Source organism: Oreochromis niloticus, linkage group LG19, assembly GCF_001858045.2.
Source record: "Oreochromis niloticus isolate F11D_XX linkage group LG19, O_niloticus_UMD_NMBU, whole genome shotgun sequence".
NCBI classification, from domain to species: Eukaryota; Metazoa; Chordata; class Actinopteri; order Cichliformes; family Cichlidae; genus Oreochromis; species Oreochromis niloticus.
In genome coordinates, this window is record NC_031983.2 from 27,477,190 (window position 1) to 27,497,671 (window position 20,482).

General features: G+C 43.7%; 1 protein-coding gene across 1 annotated transcript; it reads right to left on the reverse strand.

Moving 5' to 3' along the window:
* Window positions 1-1,016: 1,016 nt before the first annotated feature.
* On the reverse strand, window positions 1,017-19,863 carry clic4 (chloride intracellular channel 4). Its single transcript, XM_003446185.5, has 6 exons — window positions 19,530-19,863; window positions 8,056-8,165; window positions 4,846-4,971; window positions 4,415-4,521; window positions 3,411-3,592; window positions 1,017-2,771 (listed from the first exon to the last, which is right to left on the reverse strand). Exons 1-6 carry the CDS (start codon window positions 19,596-19,598, stop codon window positions 2,607-2,609), a joined length of 759 nt encoding a protein of 252 aa, XP_003446233.1. The 5' UTR covers window positions 19,599-19,863; the 3' UTR covers window positions 1,017-2,606.
* Between the last annotated feature and the right edge of the window lie 619 nt (window positions 19,864-20,482).

The window sequence follows — 20,482 nt, forward strand, 5'->3', positions numbered from 1 at the left end:
AGGGTCACCTGGTCCAGCCCTAACTATATGCTTTAGCAAAAATGAAAGTTTAAAGTCTAACCTTGAAAGTAGAGATAGTGTCTGTCTCCTGAATCCAAACTGGAAGCTGGTTCCACAGAAGAGGGGCCTGAAAACTGAAGGCTCTGCCTCCCATTCTACTTTTAAATACTCTAGGAACAACAAGTAGGCCTGCAGTGTGAGAGCGAAGTGCTCTAATAGGGTGATATGGTACTACAAGGTCATTAAGATATGATGGGGCCTGATTATTTAAGACCTTGTATGTGAGGAGCAGGATTTTGAATTCTGGATTTAACAGGGAGCCAATGAAGGGAAGCCAATACAGGAGAAATCTGCTCTCTCTTTCTAGTCCCTGTCAGGACTTTTGCTGCAGCATTTTGGATCAGCTGAAGGCTTTTCACACACATCTTGTCCTCTTTTTCATTCCAGCACATCTCAAGTGGCGTTGGAGCTTTAACTACGCTTTTTAAATTCATGTCTGTGAAGGTTCGCAGTCATCCAGGTCATCGTAGTCTAAGGAGCTTGGAAAGAAAAGCGTTCACCCGAAACCTTGGCTGATTGTGACCTTCACCCGTTTTCACACCTTGGCTCATGTGATTAGGTAAAGGATCAGTAGGGGGTCCATTGTCCGTCTTGGAGGGACCCTCCCACAGGGCTTAAATCTGGGACTCTCCACCACTTGACCCTAGAACTGAAGAAGCTTCTCAGATGAGAGGTGAAGTGTCTTCAAGCAACTTAAAGAAGTCCAGACACTTTTCTTTCCAAGCTCCTTCGACTTTTTTTTTTAATTCATCTTCCCGTCTTCCTGTTAAAAGATGGCTCTTCCTCTCCACTTTTACCACCCTGGCAGATCTTCACACTGATGGATTTAGACTGTCTTTATGTTACAGTATAAGGTTTAAGTGCATTTAGCTAGTTTTATTTGGTATGGGATGTTACTTTGGGCTGTGAAATGTAACTGAAACACTGATGGTTTAAACAAACACACAAGCCCCGAGTGCCAATAAGAAGTTTATTTAATTCAGTCAATATTGTTAAAAAACAAAAAAACAAAAACCAAAACAATGTCATAGCTTGGATATTTTCTTGGTACAACGCCACACTCACGTTGTCATGAAATGATATCGTAAAAGAACAATCCTTCCTGCAAAACATCTGCAGAGAGAAACGAGTAAGGCAAAGAGGAGATGCTTTCTCTAGTGTTCAAATCCAAGCACGTTTCCTCAAAGGTTCAGATGAATTGCTTTAAATTTACAATCTGAGCAATGAAAACAAATATTTACAATTCCTTTTCTATCAGATTTGTTTTATAACAAATTTATGAAAGGAAAAAAAAACAAAAAAAAAAAAACATGGCAAATGGGAGAAAACAAAAACAGGTTTTGCTTTATCCACACTAAAGCACTTTTTGGAGCTACTACATTCGCTACCTCAGAGATCGACCTACATACGGACTGATGAAAGAAATCTGAACAGCTGTTCCTTCATTGCTACTCTCGATTCTTTTTTTTGTCATAAATATCTTTAGAGTTGCTTTTCTTGGTGCTCGACCCAACATTACTGTCCTTCACCCTGTGTGTTATGAAGCAGGAGACCGTGAGCGTGTGTGGTTTCTTCATTTGTCGTCCACAGTGAGACCAGAATAACGTGCCCCCCCATTTTTGGTTCATGACGTATAATCCAAACTACGGCTACAGTAAGCACAACGTGTTCAATATGAGGAGAAACTCTATTGATTAAAACAGCCGCTTTCAAAGGCAATAACAAGCTACATACAGGTGAATATTTCTTAGGCTGCATTTTTCCTGCTGTTACTTCTGCAAGCAGTACGGGAAATTTCCTACAGTTCTACCGAGCTACAAGACTTGTGCCCGCTTAGGGCAGTGAGGAAATCAGAGCGTGGTTGCCAGGTAGATTTACCTGCAGTTACAAATATTCTCATTTATTTTAAACAGCTCAACATTAAAATAAAGCATCTCTCAGTTGATATGTCGACCACTTAGGTTTGGATTAGCTTCTATTATAACCTGTCAAATACTTGAGCCAAAAAACACTGAAGCGTCAACACTGTTTACATAAAAAAAGATGAGGGGAAAGAAAAAAAGCTTCTTAGTCTTCAGAAATCCAAGAAACAGACGACAGTGAAATTTAAACAGACGACAGTGAAATACCAGCGTGTGACCTTTCCCCCTGCGTACGGAGGAAAGGTCAGCTTGAAGGTCACTTATCAGGGAGTGCGCTCGACTCCCAGCATCGACAAGCACTGATGTACACGCCTGGCTGCTTCTCCATCGCCTCACAACATTCATTGGCAAATGAAAAACAAAAAGCAATTAAAGGGGACAAATATGAGCGAGGGTGATTCAACTAAACAGACCTTCATAATGACCGGAAGAAAAAAAAGAAATGAATGACCAAGTCATGCATGGAGTTCACTCTAGATTAGGAGAGAAGGAAAAGAAGTCCAAAGTTTTTTTTTTTTCCTTTATCGTGAATGAGCACATCAGTCCCGGTGCCGAGGATGGGGAGGTGCAGGGGAGTGTAGAGAGGTGATGGAGGATGGAAGGAGGCGGTTGCGACGGAGGAGCTCATTTGACCAGCCTCTTGGCTACGTCTGCGTAGGCGATCTCGATCTCGTTGTCGCTGGGGCAGGTGTTGGTGAACTCTTCGCGCGTGTAGGCGTTGTTCAGGTACTTCCAAATGCCCGTCATCTCTTTGGGGATTTCGAAGCCTCTGTACTTCTTAGTCACCACCTGAAAGAATGAAGGGGAACATGAGTCATTCAATCACATTGTTGATGCACAAGTCCCAAAAACTCTAGAAATATGACACATTAAAGGTTAACTGTTAAGATTTACCAAGGGAGCCGGGGTAGCTGGGTAATTTTTGAAGCAGAGCATGGAAAAGTAACAAGTATAGAGTGGCAACGGCACAATTTCTGATGATGCACCAATATTAACTAAAGCATTTTAATATATAAATATATAACCTTGGGCTGTGGGAAAATGTTTTTAGTATTTTCGAAAATTAATTTATGAAATGATCACAAACTAAGAAAATTAAATGCCCTGTAGAGATATGTTAGGACCTTTTTGTTTATTATCAGAAGCATGAACAGCAGCCTCATTGCTGGTGACTGAAAAGCTTCAGTTCCAAACAATAAGCTGTTTCTATCCGACCAGCCCGAGCACGCACGCAGGTGTTCTGCTTTATTCAGATTAATTGGCCTGAGAACCATTTTCAATTATTCCAATAATTGAAGCCAGTCCCTCCCTTGCAGGTGCAGCAAGAGGTGAGAGTTTCCTCAAGTACAGCGTGTACGCTCTCTTCTTAAGAAAACATCTGAGTTGGTGATTAAATGACAACGCCTGCAGGTGTGTTTCACGACTCACCTTGACTATATGCAGTTTGGGCAGCAGGTTACAGTCAGCCAGGGTCATTTCATCCCCATCCAAGAACTTGCGGTTAGAAACTTTGACATCTTCTATGCTGTTGTGATCGATCTCATCGGGCAGCGGCGAGCGAAGGTACTCGTCCAGCTTCTGCAGGGTCTTCAGCAGCCCGCGCTCTAGAGCTGCAAAGAAGGAGACAGTTACTGCAGAGCAACCACACGGTGGCAGCATTTCATCAAGAGACGCACACAGAGAGCACTTTATAAATATGAGAGCACTTTTCTAAGTTCAAATGCCATCTCAAAAGGAATGCACAGGTGATAGTTTGTCCTCATACTCCACCCATCTACAGATACTAAACAATTCATTCCACAAATAGAAAGTATGTCATGAATGAACACATAGTAGGTGTAGTGGTTTGACAGTAGATCTAACCCGTAACTTATCACTGAACCATGACATTCACTCTCTAACTCTGTTGACATAGCCTTGGCTTTCACATCCAGCTCACTGTGGTTTGATATTTTCTCAGAGTGGAGATCAGCCAACTAAAACATGATATGATAAGTCTGTTTTTTTACATTCCAAAACATCATACTCCCACATCTCCCCCCAAAGCAGGACACAACGGGATTTCAAAGACAATAGACTACTTTCCCCCCCCCAAATTATTCCAATAATATATTAAATTTCTGATAGTCATTTACAGACTGTGGGCTACATAAATCTGGAGGGTGAGGTCATGAGCACCAGTTCACTCTCTGGATCATGGCTGTGCACTTTTCTAGAAAGTTCCAGGTGAGACTGGGAGCGAAAGGACAGGAGAAGGCAGCAGAACAAAGGCGCTGTGTGTTCCCAAGTCGGGCTATAATCCACCAATCCAGGCAGGGCTACCAGTGTCACCTAGCAACCAGTAAAACATACTACACACTGAAGCTGAAAGCTTTCTATATCTCTGCTCCTGAGTCCTGCACCTTCCCGCGTGCATGCGCGTAAAGACTTACCCTCGTTCCCATCTGGTTTGGAGTTCTTGATGTATGCAGAAAACTTGGCAAAGATGTCCATGCCAGCGGTGTTTGACTCAGGATGTCGTGCACCGAGCTTGATGTACCTGCAAAATAAACACACGAATCCACGTAAGCTGCTGTTATTTTACATTTTCTCTGTGCAGACATCATTAGAAAATAAAAATGAGCAAAGAACAGCTCAATAAAAGCCCCATTTGCTGTTGATAGACACCAACACTATAAGTGGAAGGCTCATAAAATGTGTTGACGACAAAATAAATACCGCAAAACTTTATTTAATCGTCATTTACGATCAACAAAAGGCTCTGTAATTAACTGCTCATGGTGGAGTTAATCATAAGTGGGGAGTGTTGGCGTGTAGGTGTGGCAAGCAGTCATCGCAGGAGTTTGAAAGAGAAAGCACTCACTTGGGCGGGGAGAGAACATCCTCAAGAAACTCCTCGATCTTGTTGACGTCAGTTTTGACCTCACCGTTGAAGGTGATGAAGGGTGGGTGCGTGCCGGGGGCCAGGTTCTGGAGATCTGCGGGCTTCCTGGGACACGGATTGGAGAAATGTCAGTGGGCAGATGAAGGCAGAACCAATCCAGGAGCTTGTTTCTAACATGTAAAACCTGCTTTAATCCCCACAAAAGGAACCAGAGATTTAACTTAACACTGTGTGTATAATATACTGTGTAATTATTTTAAGTTCAAATATTTAAAGGGCTGCGTTTCTGCTGCATGTTTTTTCAGACCTCTACAATCCCCCCCCTCCTCCTCCTCCAGCTGGAGCCGCTGTGCTGCGAGTCTGTTTGTGTCCCCTTTTTTCTCTGTGGCCTTCAAACCAGCACATTTCGTGCCAGATGTCTCTGGCAGGCAGATGAGGCTGACACACAAACAGCAATGAGCATGTGCTGAATGAGTCTTCAGTATAAAAACAACAAAACAGCAGTGACTCAGCTGCTGATGGGTTTGTGGGGACAGTCTAAACAGTGCGGCCGATATTAATAATACCATCAACATCATTCATCCAACAGTGCAGGTTTTTTGAGTCCATGCCCATAATGATGGAGAGCTTTGGGACAAACCATTTAAGGGCAGAAAAAAGGGGAAATTACTTCAACTCTTTGGCATGTCAGGGGGAAGTGACATGCCCACCGATTATCACCGAGGAGTGAGGAAGGAACTGCCTCGAATCACAGAAAAACACGAGAGCCTTAAAAGACGACAAGAAGAAATAAAACACGATATTTGACTTTGTTGCCATTTTACTGTTGACCCAAAATTACAGATGCTGTGTCACCAGAATCTGCAGTACAGTCACGAAACTAGTCCCACTTTCAGTTAAAATAAATAAATAAAATAATCAGGTTCTTTGCAGGTTTTAAAATGAGAAAAAACACATGGTACGTCATGCTGTTGTTATCTATTCAACAAAAACCAGACGAACTGCAGAAAGTGTGTGAGACCAAGCACACCTCACCATTCAGCAACTTACAGAATCAGTCTCCTGGTTTGTTCAGATGCAGCTTTGCAAATGCCAACTGTGCCTCAGAGGCTTTCTCCCAGCTAGGACTGGGCCATATCATACTGTTCACGGTAATACTGGTATAATGTTAGGCAATGATAAAAAAAATGAAATATGGCGATAGAATATGGGTAAAACGTGCATGCGCAGTGCCTTTGTTTTCATACGCAGATGACGGAAAAAGCATGGCGGCGACGCAGAATGAGAAGGGCGAAAGTGGATCGTTGAATGAAACAGATGAACCAGAACTGGTTTGTAAAAATGCTGCAACATCAGTGGTGTGGAACTGGTTTAGCCTTCATCTGTCAGATACACAACAAAGCACTATTTTTGGTAGAGCATGAAAGCGGGCCGTCGTTATTACCGAACCGATTTTATGTGGCACACGGCGCTCAAACATCTGTCAAATGTTTGAGTACGACTTTGCTGAGCTATGAAGCCGCACCGCTTAATGGACTGTCGGAGCATCACGGCTATTGTAGGCAGGAGCCTCGCGGAGTGATACGTACTGTACTTCAACATAATATTACCGTATTGTGTGTGTATAACCTCTTTTTAAGATTCGTGGATATTATACATGGTTATGCTGAGGATATGTTGGCCAGTTTACACTGGAAATGCCTTTTGGTTAAACTGTCAGCGAGGACTTTGCATTTGCACTGTTACATTTCTATATAGCTTTAATGCACATAAAAACAGCTGCTTGTTTAAGTGAAAATACATTGATGGGTTTTTTTTGCACTAATAAAGTTGATTTTGCACTTAATATTGTGATAAATATTTTTGGCCATATTGCCCTGCCCTACTCCCAACAACCCTTCCAAAGAGGCCATACTTTACAGTTTTTCCTAACTTTTAACACTAATGAACTTTGTCATTTAACATGCAAACTGACACCTGTGAAGTCCAAGCTGCAGCTCGTGGGATTTTTCTTGCAGTTTCCCTGCAGTTCTTGCACTTTTCCCCTCAGCACTGCACGGTCTGACTGGGTCAGTTTGCTGGGACACCCACTGCTGCGAGGATTCACAGCTGTGTTGAATGTTTACGACTTGTGAATAATCTCTCTCGCTGCAGAATGATGGACACATTCTTTCACAGACTGATGAGCAGCAGCAGCTGCTTCTCTGAGATTACTGATGTTTCTCCTTCTTGACATCCTGTTAACACACTTTAATAGTCCAGACCAGCAAACTGACAAAATTCACACTTGCTGATGATCACTTACTCAAATGCATTTGATTAACTGGCTGCTACCTACCCAACTTAAACAATAAGAAACAATAATAATATTTAGTTTTTTGCTTCTGCAGCAAATATGGCCTTTGGGCAGCTACAGCAAAAGCAGTGGATGTTATTCGCTGCCTCACACAGAGACCTTCTACCCGGAAGGAAAATATATGCAAAATACCCAAACCCATGCACTCATCCTGAACGTCAAGGCATGTGTGAAAGTTAAGCCACTAGTCAAATGGATATTACTTTCCTCCTGTGAGCAGTCTGAAAAAAAGCAAACGCTTTTATCAAATGCATCTCTGCTGTTGCCACAAAGGATGAACGACACTGGAAACCAGTGTCAGTAATCTTAAAAATCTAAAGACACATAAAGAAAGACTGCAGAAACCAGGCGTCCATCTGACTGGTGGATACGGCTGAAAATAATCAGGCCTAACAAGTGGACAAACATTTGGGGAGTATTTAGATGAATCATACAGATGGAAACTCAGTCTGTTTGGAGCTCTTAGTACTGGAATCCACATGTGAAAGTTTGTTGGCTTTCAGCTGGCAAGGAAAAATAAAATTGCAGAGGATCACTGATCCCAGTGGTTTTAAAAAAGACAGTTGCCCAAGAAATCCTAGGCAGGAAGTGAACAGAGGCAAGAATCTTAAAATAACCTCTCCAGAGTCTGAATGTTTAGTTTCCTCCAATTTTCCCTGGCCTGGGAAGGGGTCATGGGAAAACCAAATAAGCAGTGGGGAAGCAGTGAGCGTGTCAGAGGTGGGGCTGGATGAAAGCAGTACACTGGGAAACGCCCAGGAACGCTCCAGTAGGCTAACAAAGAAAGAAAGTGATGGAACAGATGATTATAGAGGAAGGAGAACAACGCTCACCTCTTTAGATCCACAGTAGTGACGTTGAAGACGACTCCTTTCAGCCACAGAATCATGAAGAGTCTCTGGGAGAAGGGGCAGTTCCCAATGCTCTCGCCATCACTTCCCGCCTTCAACAAACACACAGACAGAGGAGGATTAACCACCAGAGACATATTCCAGGTACCATTCCTGAGAACTGAGTACACAAAAGATGGGTGGAAGCATCTCACATTTAATTACCGCTGGCATACAACCCAATCTAGCAGACAAAGATCTAAACGCACGTATGACTGATTTCCATGACCGACAGCACTTTGCTTACTCTTTAGTCCAAAACACAAACAGGTCCTGATAACTTCGATAGAGATCTCAGCTGTGCTGCACAACCTGGGCGCTTTCCTGCGCTCACCCAGAGGGGCCCGTTTCACACAATGACTCTTTCAGACTCGAGCAGGAGGGAAAGATTGAAGAACAGACTCACTTGCCTTTAAAGGCGTCTGCACACTTCCCCCTTCCATTTGGAGAACCACAGCCTGAGAGCAACAGGAAACTTGTAGAGTGATTAAGGCCCAGATAGCCTCGTGCTTCCTTCTTAGCCAGACTGCACAAAAACAAGGCCGAGTTGTGGAGGGAACGAGATCAATGGAAGTGGTGTGTGCGCTCCAAATTAATGACGCACACTCATCGTTTAGCGACGGAAGGAGCGCGGTAAAGACGCTATTTGGATATTAAATTTAATCTGTTTCAAAAAATAAATAAATCAATAGCAGTTCAGCCTAAATACTGCAAAACTAGGGAAGAATGCAGCAAATTAATCTGCACACACACGCACACACACAGCAGGCTGTTTTATTCGTTTTATTCCAGATTTTTCTTCAGTTAAATGATCTTTTGCTCGACTCCGACATGCAGACACAAATATCATCTGGACTCGACATCAGAAGGCAGAGTAAGCGTTTCATCTGATTAAGAGTTTTACGTGGTGTCTTAAAGAAATCCTGTTTACTTTCTTTTCTTAATTGTCATTTTTAAAAACATGCATTGAGAAAAATTGCTTTTTTTTGTTGTACTTTCCTTCAATATTCACAAAAGCAGACACACAACCTCCAACATCCAGCTGGTGCGCTCTGTGGTAACCAAGCCTGTCAAGCTATTCTATTAACAAGAACATACATGGAGGTCATTGAAACCCCGGCACTCTGGAATTCACTGATTCATTCAGTGGAAAACTGTAGCAGAGCCTCTGAATAGGCTGAATGTCATTTATTTTTTGTTGTCTGCCTCTTGTGGCGTCACTCGCTGCTCATTCCCTTCAGCTTTGCTTCTTTAGTCCTTTTCAGCCTTTTTTCACCTGCACAGAGGTTCCTGCTACACCAAGTAATGCAAAAGATATACAAATCACATAAATACCACGATTTGCAAAAGAGTGCTGAATACACATAAGATTCAAATGATTTTTAACTTTCAAAATATATATTTGTTAATGTCAGGCATGCAGGTCCTCAATAGAGCACTTTGTTGTGGAGGGTTCAGTCAGTGCAGCAGCTCCTTGCTGCTGCGGACAGGCTGGCTGCTGTTGTCCTCTGTGTGACGCCCAGTGAGACGGCTCTGTTTGATCTGCCTGCTGGCTCCCATTGTACTGCCACGGTCCTCTCCCTCTCCCTCTCTGAATTCAATATCTGAAAAGCTTGGATTAGATCACTGCCATTGTTTAGCAAATGAAAGTCCCCTTTTCACATTACATGATTCAATTCCAAAATAAGGCTTTAGCCCTGAAGTGCTGGACTAGCATTAGCTGAACCTAAGGGGATCAGAAAGACATCAATGGGATGATTACTCCATTTTCCCCGCAGCGCTACACCTACAGAGAACCATTCAGGTCTGCATCAAGGGTGGTAACGCAGCACAGCAACTGTTCCCATGGCAATGGCCAGAACGTATGACATGGAAAGCAGTGCATGCATTGTGAAGAGGATTACAATGCACAGGTGAGCGGTCTGCAGCCAGCTCTCTTTTGGTGGTGATAAAATGCAAATACACGGTTGAGTGTCAGTTGTAAAGACGTTACTGCACGTCCACTCAGTGAACTGCTTTCAAGGCGAGTTCATCCGAGTTCTGCTTATCGAGTGGTGAAGAAGAAGGCCGCAGCAGCTGAGAAACACATTTCATTTTTTCTTCCCGTCTCAGTGCGATTTCAGGTTCTGGGCATTCAGACTCCTACGAGAGAGATTACAGGAAACCAGAAGGAAACTGGGGATCATGTGGTGCTAACCAACAGGAGGGAGAACAAAGTGGTCATGAATGCTTAAAGCGTGAAGAGGAAAGATAGCAAGTTCCAGTGTGCTTTTTGGCCCTCTTGTTTCTTCCTCCTCCTTCTCTTCCCTCTTTATCCCTTTCCCCTTATCCTGGGCCCCTCTGTGGAGTCAGAGGGGGGTTGGGCATTTGGAGAGGAGGGAGAAACTATTCCAGAAATGTCCTGTTCCTCCCGCCGAAGACGGTGCTTTGTTTAGTTTAAGCAGTGATGCTGGCAGAGCTGCATTTCCGACATGCTCCGCGGGAGCAGCTGCTGGACACTAAATGAACTGTAGGAACGGCTTCTGATTGACATTTTAAGCACTTCTGCTTTCAAAATAGCCAAAATAGATCCAAAAGAATCAGAAAACCTTTGATTTCTTTTTTTTTCTTAATATGGAGCCTATGGGCCCAACTGACACTTTCCAGAAGGCCTCTATTAAGGTGTGACATTCAGGAAAGGGCTTCAACACAAAGCGTTTCTGTTTGTAGATTGCCGGGTACGTCATCAGCTAGCAAGCAAAAAAAATGCAATAAAACTCTGTAGTTAGGGGAGAAAATCTATATAAGGGAAAGCCCACGAGTTTGGAAAGAAGCACAATTTACAAGAAGTACACACAATAATTATTTGTTAATCCTCCGTAAAAACAAAAATTATGAAATTTTTTTTAAAAATGAGTCGCACTTTGCAGAAGTCGTTCACAGATTCACACAAATGCAAATGTGCTGCAATAACGTCGGGCCCACAGCAGCAACAGCTGACTGCTGCCAACAGACTCTCCAGCTTTATTTTAGGCTCAGTGGATGGTAAGTCAGCAGATGCTTGTTTATTTAATCCCAGCACACACAGCTGCTTGATGAAGGGTGTGAGTCATGTTTAATCTTGGATGTTATCTGGGAGCTCGGGACAGTGTGACGCATCGATGAGTACAATGAGGGTGGGACAGGGTGGGCAAACACACACAGCCTTCTCCAGCCAGTGAGATCATACTTCTTATCACTTCCCTTTCCCTTTCTTCGTGGAGCCAGTGATGTAACAACCAAGCCAAAACACAAGTCAAAGTAACAGAAGACAACAACACACAAAGTGGTCCTTTCTACCAACCACTCCCACAAGCTCTAGTTCTCCTTCCCAGCAAAAGAATTCCAAGGCAAGTTGACCAAACCGATATTTAAACAAAACACACAGAGGAATGCAGGCAGCGGTTCCCAGGACAACCGGCACAAACTGGCTCCAAGTATGCGACACGGAGGGAGTGCACACTAGTTTCTGTTAAATCAAAGCGAGAGTAAGTCACCTTTTATAGCCTGGAAAGCCCAGGTGAGCTGCATCAGCTGATGACCTTCTCATGTCAGCCAATTACCAGCAGGAGTAGGCCAGGACTTCCTTGGAGACACTGGAAGGGCGCATGACACGCAGCCAACTCGTCTTGAACGCGCTGAGGTCACACCTCTCATCACTTCCTCATGGACTTTTTTTCCTATTGGATGGTTCAACATTACTTCCCTCTCCAGGCGTCAGCGGGGATATTAGCAAAGTGTCATGTTTCTTTATGCATTACTGTACAACGCCAGCTCACTGTTGGGTCTCAGATGCTACACAGCCACCCATCACTAGCCCGGGCTGCACCCCAGGAGATGGAATCAAGTAAGGTGGAAATTACTCTTCAACATCCTTCATTTCCAACATCAAAGCACTGCAGAACCACGCTGGGTTGTGGGGCTTTCATCCATCTTAAAGCAGGGATAACACTCAGTTCAGACTTTGAAGTTTACGTGAAGTGCATAGCTGGTGCTGTGCAGTGTGGTATCCTCGGGTCCATACCCCCATGGTCACAAAAAATAAATAAAATAAAGTAAAACATTAGAAGGCATTTAAAGATCTCCATGAAGCCTATTACTCTCGCAGACCTGCACACCTGAAACTATAACATAACAAAGTGCAGCTGCAGTCTGTGTGTGCAGTTTTATCCACAAAAATCCACTCAAACATTTAAAATGCACTTTGTTTACTTAAGAATCTGATTAATGGTTTCAAATCATCTAAAGTCACACGCAGTTTCCGTACAGACAACGTTCAACTTCATCCATCGCCTGTTGTGTGTCATCTCCTGTTTAAATCACTAAGTCAGTCAGGAACATCCGTGTTAATGTCCAACAGATCTCAGCAGTGATGACACGGATTCCTGAACGTTTCATTGCCATCTGAGCTCTTAAAGATGGCTGTACTTTTAACAGGGACACAAGGTAGTCCAACAACATTTTACAACCTGGCACATAAAAGAGTTGCTCAATGTGCTCCCCACACCTTTCTCACTCACAGAAAGCCTCTCATCATTATGTAAATATATAAGAAAAATTGTGTATGTTTCTGTTCTGTGTCCTGTGTACTGTTTGTTTGTTTGTTTGTTTGTTTGTATATGTGTCTTTTTGGCTGCTGTTACAACCAAATTTCCCCTTGTGGGACATTTAAAGGATTATTCTATTCTATTCTATTCTAAGTCAGACATTCCTTTTCTAGAGCAGCGGTGTGATATCACAGCTTCTACAGTGAGCAGCTGAGGACAATGATCCTGTTCATGCTGGGCCCAGTCCTCCCAATCTCTGCTCACCACCTAATTTTAGTAACGTGGCGGCCCTCGCCTTCCCCTCCCCAGCACACTTCACATTCTAAATAGGTTGGGCTGCTCAGCGAGTTCAAGCCACACTTGACCGAATAAGGAACTGACGAAGTAACGAGCTCTGCTGCTTCGACACACAGCAGGAATGTCCGTTTGAGGGTGGGCAGCCCTGCTAGCGTCATGGCAGCGCCTCTCCCTGTTTGCTGGACACACTCACACACATATATAGACCAAGTCAGGATTAAAAGAAGCGGGACCCAAAAACTGCCCATTTTTTCCCCTTGTGGTTTGTCAGCTTACGCTGGCATCGAATGATTAAGCTAAACAGAGTCAGGCTGGAATTCTTGAGCCACACACTTTCAGACATGGCAGGGTGAGGGTCAGCTAAGGAACTACAGCCACACCACAGCCAATTTTAATATTTAACAATGTAAAATAACTGAAAATACAGAAGTTCTGCTGGCATTTTCTCCAGAAACTTTCCTAGTTGTACATGAACTGACTCTGTATACATCACCACCTTATTCATAAGCTGACATCTAGGAATAAGACGCCAAAAGGAACAAAAATAATAATATGTTCTTATTTTACTCTGAAAGGATCTAATTAATTTTTATCAAGTTTTATTTAAGAATAAAATAAAAATCTGTGTTAAAAACTTTTACACACATAAACTATCCAGTGTTTGGACTTCTGAGACATTTTATAGACCAAGCTGATCATAAAGAAGATATAAAAACATAAAGTAGATTATGGATAACAAAAAACATAGTTAAATGCCAGCATTTTTATGTCAATACCAAGCAGCCTGTCAAGTCTGCCCAAATAAATCAATCTGAATTCAGCAGCCGTTTGATGAAAATCAGACAAAATAAGAAATGAAGATGAGCAACAATTCAACATGTGAAGTAAGCTTTAGGTACTTAAAGGGGTTCCTGGCAGACTGACAAAGACAGCCAGTCACATTTGGCCTCTTGGCTGAATCACTCCAACCTGAGACAGGGTGGGTGCCCGAGTGCGCAGAGGAGTCGGATTCTGCTGGGACATGGAAACATCACAACATCCTCGGTGTGGCTGTGACTCAGGCTGACATCACCCAGGGGAAAACTTAAGACTTCCACTGAGACACAGGCCTACTGTTCACAGGATTTCTATGCAAAAACCAATCAGATTCAGTGGAAAGTTGCGGAAAGCTGACGTCTAAAAGTGGCTTACTCTTGCTGTGGCAATGATGTAAGTTTACTCAATAACCAGAAGAGATAAGCAGCAGCCAGGTCAGGTTTCTCCAGGCCCAGGGTGAGTGGAAGTTATGAGTAATGCAGATCCAAAATGAAGGCAGAGCAGACAGTAAATGTGGGAGACTAGCATGAACCAACTGACTCCTCACTCTGCTGTTTTTTTCCAAGTTTCTAATACAAACAATAAGCTGCATACTCAGGTTGGCCCCGACCCCACCTCTGCAAACACTTCACTGACCATAAAGGGAGACGTGCTCTCACTGGCAAACACAAAAGCCAAATGTTTGCGTTGCTCCTGCCCGTTTCTCCTCACACTTTCCTTTGAAACGACACAAAACTGATTCCTGAAAAAGCCTCTAACAGTAAACTTCAAGTCTGCCTGCACAGTGTTGTAATCAATACAACCCCAAACCCTGTAGTGATTTCTTCAGAGCAAAAGCCCCATCTAGACAGCTATGAAGCACTCTTTGGCATCAACACATCCTTAGTGTGCCATTACCACACATGCCAGATACACATATGGCAGCAGAAGCCCAGACCGTGGCTACACAAACACCACCCACATCATCAGGATTCACTCTGACCCACCAGCGAGCTGCATTTCAGTGCCTGTCTGGTGCGTGATGGGCAGTTTTTTTTTTTTTTTTACACCATCATAAAAATCTAACATGCAAAACACTCATGGACAAGCCCAACTTTGCACGAGTACTCAGCATTTCCACATATATAAAAGTTTGCCACAAGCCAAGTATAAAGTCAGCAATAACCATGCACCTTCATCAAATGAAGGTGCATGTTTATTGATGTACTGCATGTAGTTTAAGGGTTCACACACCACCTCTGAAAATAAAGGTAATAAAGGAGCTACAGTCAGAGGCTGTGGCAGGTACAGCCTTAACAATAATAGTGTAACACATGACTCAGTGGTCGGATCCATTCCTTAAGTTCTCCTATCCGTGCTGCTCTCGACTGACCTCATTTCCTGTCATTGAGTTCATAGAAAAATGCATTATTAGCCATTAGCTTCCTGACTGAACAGCAGAAATGAGACCAGCTCTTCCGCCCCTCAATGAGATGACTCAAGCTTTTAAATTTGAACATCATTTACATAAGAGCCATTTATTTAGGTACAAGTAGGGCTGTGCTGCTTAAGTACATGTTATACTCCGCTGGCATGAAGATAAATTAACTTCTGAGTGGTTCCAAAGCCCCAGTTCAGATTGGTGTAATAACACACTGCCAGATCGATTAGGCCAGTTGCCAGAGAGCCAGTCAACCAGGCAGTTACAAAGAAGAAGTTGTGACAGGCCAGGTGCTGCAAAAGCAAGTCCATGGTGCAGAAACGAGGACACACAGCACAAGCTCAGCAAGCTCTACACCACTAACAAGCCATTAATCTCTGTCCTCTAACTCAAGATGCTGACTGCAGCGTTACTCACAAAAAATAAAGCGCTCTATTGATTTTCCTATAAAGAAACAGCACTTAGTTCCCTCAAATACCACCCGAGGGACAAAGGAATTTTATGCTGAAAAGAAACAAACAATAAATGGAACCTCACTGCTAAGGGTAGTGATACTAAACCCTTCCAACTGCCAACATTTTAACAGTCACACCTTTTGGGTCAGCAGTGCATTGTTACGAGCCGCAGTATACAAGCCATACATCTCACTGTCACATGCTCCAACTGATTGCACAACATGACGAGCAGATCTTGGCAAAGCCTGCAAATAGCTCAGAGTGTAGCGCATTAAGATAAAGTTAAACCCGAGCTGTCATCGTTCACTTTTACAGACCGAGCTAACAACGTTTCAGCCTCCTTGACTGCACAGAAGCGCTGCATAGCTGTGAGCGCCTCTCTGGGCTTTGTAGGCCTCCATCTCCACGGTTCCCATGGCATTGTTAACAGTCTGCCATCCAGACCTAAAAGCACTTCTTGAACATGTTTTCAGCCTCTGCTGGCAAGAGAGCTGGAAGCAGCATAAGGCTTTGCGACCGGTCGTGTGACCCTGGCACAGTCTCAGCCAGCAGATGCACAAATGCGAGCGGAGATAAAGCCTGTTTGTTTCCTTTGACTCATCTATATTCCATTCACTGTCATGCACCCATGATCATATGCTGGTGCAGAATGACTCATTTGGATGCCTGTCCCGAGTTAATTCAGAGAATCTTTGTAAGGAAAACTGAATAAAACATACAGAATAATTTGAGAGCAAGTTATGAACACAAAACCAACAATGAAGAATGTAAAGAACCAGCATGGCTGTGCTCCCATCTTATGCACAGCTTTGCATGCTGGCATTTACATGTTGTTGCTGCATCCTGTCACCAGGTGGCAGTACCAAAAACATGTGGAATAACCATAAAAAGAATATAGGATTAAAGCTCCTGCTCCTTTGTGACCATTAAGTAGAATGCAGGTGAAAGAAACTTGAGACCTGGAAGCTTCCTCCACTTTTTGGAAATGGGGCTGATTAGTTTTCTAACATTTAATGGAACAACTGGTCTGTGGGCTAACCCTTGGTTGTGCCTTTGACTTGGTACGGAAAGGAAAAAAGTTAACATAGTTTCTCTGTGTCGAGTGTGTCTGTGAAGGTTCTCAGTCATCCAGGTCATCGTAGTCTAAGGGGCTTGGAAAGAAAAGCGTCTGGACTTCTTTAAGAAGACGTTTCACCTCTCATCCTAGAAGTTTCTTCAGTTCAGAAGTGAAGAAGTTTCTTAGATGAGAGGTGAAACGTCTTCAAGCAATTTAAAGAAGTCCAGACGCTTTTCTTTCCAAGCTCCTTCGACTCTTTGAGGAGTTCCTCTCTTCCTGCTCTTATAATCTTAAATGTTGTGTTTTTTAAACTTCTCCTCTGTAGAGATCAGGATGAAATCTGGACAACGAGAAGACTTGATGGAGAAGTGAGGCTGAAGGTTGAATTTGGAAGGTTTGAGGAGAGTTGCCTTCTACTGTGATAGCCCCCAAAACCAGCAGAAGGGTTGGAGCTGAACACCATCAGGGCGGGACGGCTGATCGTCAGAATGTGATGAAGTTGATGAGGAAATGATGTGAGAACCGTTGAAGAGCAGAATGATTGTGTCAAAAGTAAGGATTTAGAGGTAGCGAGCGAGAGCAAGTGTGAAACTTTGAGGTTCCATTTGTAGCCCGAGCTCGACTGACCAATCACGTTTAAGCAGAGGTTAGTTTTATTCACAGAAAAGCCAAACAGTTGGCGCGACCATGGAAAGGAGACCAGCAGGAGACAGCACCATTACCTAAAACATCAAAAGAAACTGGGCATTACCACAAAACACTGGTCTGCAATGCTCTGGTGCTTAGGTTGAAGCAGTCGAATGTGCTCCCAAGTCTGGATGAGGTCGTGATTAAGAGGAACAATTGCAAATGAAGAATACAAAAACAGACTGTCCCATTGAATTATGACATGTCACTTAGTATTCTAATGTGTTGGGTGGATGCTAGGAAGTCACAGCCCAACAGCTACTCATGATCAAAAACAATATCTAATCTGCTGTGCTGAGATGAGGTCAAGGGTCGATCCTCCCACTTACCAAGTCATCACATTGTGCTGATGTGACAGAGCAATAAACAAAGACAATACGAGCTTCGCCTCCCCACCCTTGATGAGCCCACTGCAAGTGTTCCCATAGCAGTTTGACAACTGTTGCTATAAACACTGGTGGTAAAAAGCTGCAAGATCATCAAACAGTCTCTGAACTGGGTGAGCCAGCTACTTTTAATGAGTAAACAGTGTTGCCGCCTCAATCTATAGACATGGACACTGTGGCAACTGATATTCTGGAAGCGTAATTAGTCAGCTTTGATATGTAGCAGAGGCCTAACAGATCTGACAGCCGTGTGTGGAGAGAACACACACACACACACACTTTGTTATCAGCTGTTCCCAGAGGCCCAGCTAACAGCAATGTGCCTATGGCAACCTGCATGCCAGCCATTGTCTCCCATGGCTGTGTTTAATGCAACACAGTGAAAACGGCAGCATGAATAATAGATGTGTACAAGTCAAACTCTGGTACATGCAACACGGAGCCATGTGAGAGGGAGTGAAGAGAAAGGCTAGCACACTTCCATGCAGACGTGTCCAGAAGATACACAATGAAGAAACTTCTGGCTGCGCGGGCTAGAAAGGGAGGGGTTGGGAGGGAAGAGCTGGCCACAAGTGCAAACCTTCCAGGCCTCGGGATGATGTAACCTCTCCTGTAGGCTGTGAAATGCAGTAGTAGAAGCAGCACTGGACGGTTTGTTCCTGTAGTTTTACACTGAGGAGACCTCTTTAAACTCAGAGTCTACAAAAACACCACAAACAGGATGGAGGCGGGTATTGTACTGCATCCAACAGGTATGATCTAATGGAGGCGGTTCTCCTCGATAGGGATCCTTTATAAATTGGGCTTATCGAGGGTAATTGCTCTCATATGTAGCATGTATCAGTGTTTTCAAAGCGGCAATCAGCCACTGTTACTGTTATGAGCCTGCCGTTTTGGTCAGTGACACCTAATTCACTAGCCCAAAGCCTCCTCCCACTACCCCAGCCCCCTTCAGTCCCAGTGTGCTTCTCCCTCTATTCTTCCCGGTGCCATTTTCCCGCCCTGGGAAGCATCAGGCTCAAAGAAAGAAAAAACAGGCATCCACCACCACCACCACCACCACGGTCCCCACTGAACCAGAGATCATCCATTAAGCTACCCAACTGCCCACTTTAAGCAATTTTAATGAAAATGCACCAACAGCATTGTCTGCCACACACTTTCTTTTGTGTGTGAAACAAAGCTGGAAAACTGGTGAAGCAGTTTGTCCTTCAGGACTCTTTGTTGCTTTTGTGGAACCAAACATCAAACACTCTGCACTCTTATTTAAAGCTGATCCAGGGTCAGTTCTCATACAATCTACCACTTAGTGCCCCAAGCACGAAAATGCAGCTGCAGCATGTATCCCGCTGTCGGTTGGACTTTTATGAAGCAGAGCTGCCAGGCTTTTGTTGCACTATTAGCGCCTAGTTTTCAGCACGGCAGGCTGATCTTCATCCACGCTGAGGGGTGGAGAGGTGGGAGATGGCCGTATCCGCCCTGCTGGTGACACTGCAGGCTCCACATGGCCACAATGGCAAAGAGGTTTATGGATGTAAAACGCCTGAACATGTAGCTCCAAGCCTTTCAAACACACGCCTCCAAACAGAGTGTGGAGACACTATTTGTGCAAATCTCTAACATTAGTCGCTTTCGAGGCAGAAATAAAGCGCGTGAAAGCACAATGCGCAGATGTGGGTTCAGCCAAGTGTCCTCGCTGAGAGAGAAAGAGAAAAACTTATCCTGCGGTCTTACCTTCACAAACAGCTCGATAACGGGCTCGCTATCCGCCTTCACTCCGTTCTGCGGGACCGACAGCGACATGGTGGCTGCTGCTCTGAAGTTTCTCCTCACAAAGATGAGTTTTCCCCGCTACCACGCCCGACTTAGCTCTTATCCGCCTCCCCCCTTATTTTGCGCACTCAATCCCTAAGACGCCTTTTTCTTCCCTCCCGGGTCTGCACAGCAAAGCGGCCCAGAGCAGCGGCGCCTTCCAGACAACAGAAACGCTTCCAGGCTACACACGTAAGGCTGACCCGCCACAGGCGCTATCTGCTGGTTGGGTGGTGATGAGGACGATGTGAAGAAGCTACGGGAATATTTAAAGCGTGACGTCATCAGCGGGGAGGGTTGGAGGTGAAGGGAGTCCGGTCGCTAAGGATCCCAGTAAACAGCAGGGGCGTTTCCAGGATTTTCAGAGGGGTGGCACAGGCACCATAAAAAAGTATATATCATTGGTTTTTTTAAACATTCAGTAAGCCAGTTGAATAGTTTTATTTATATATGATAATATACGTCTTTCCTTTATTGTAAATATACATTTAAATACATTTTTTTTTATTTTTAAATATTCTCCTTTTTAAAAAAAAATATATGTAATAATAAACTAATTTAATTTCATAATTTTTCCTTTATTCCAAATTTCAGTTTCGTTTTTATCTTATTTAAATATTTTTTGGGTCGATTCTGTTTCATTGTAAGCTGCATGCATTGCTGCTTGAAAAGAGGCGATAAGTTTTAGAGAAATCAGTCAAATTCAAAGCTCTGCTGCAGACTCAAGAAGCAGTTTTCCTGCACAGAAACTGCTTTTATGAACAGGTCATTCAGTAAAGGACTCCTATGGCTTCGACTGTGGTTTTGATTGCTGAATTGTGTAGCTGTCACAAGAGGCTTAGCTACAGCTTCAAGATGAAATACAACAGCATCAT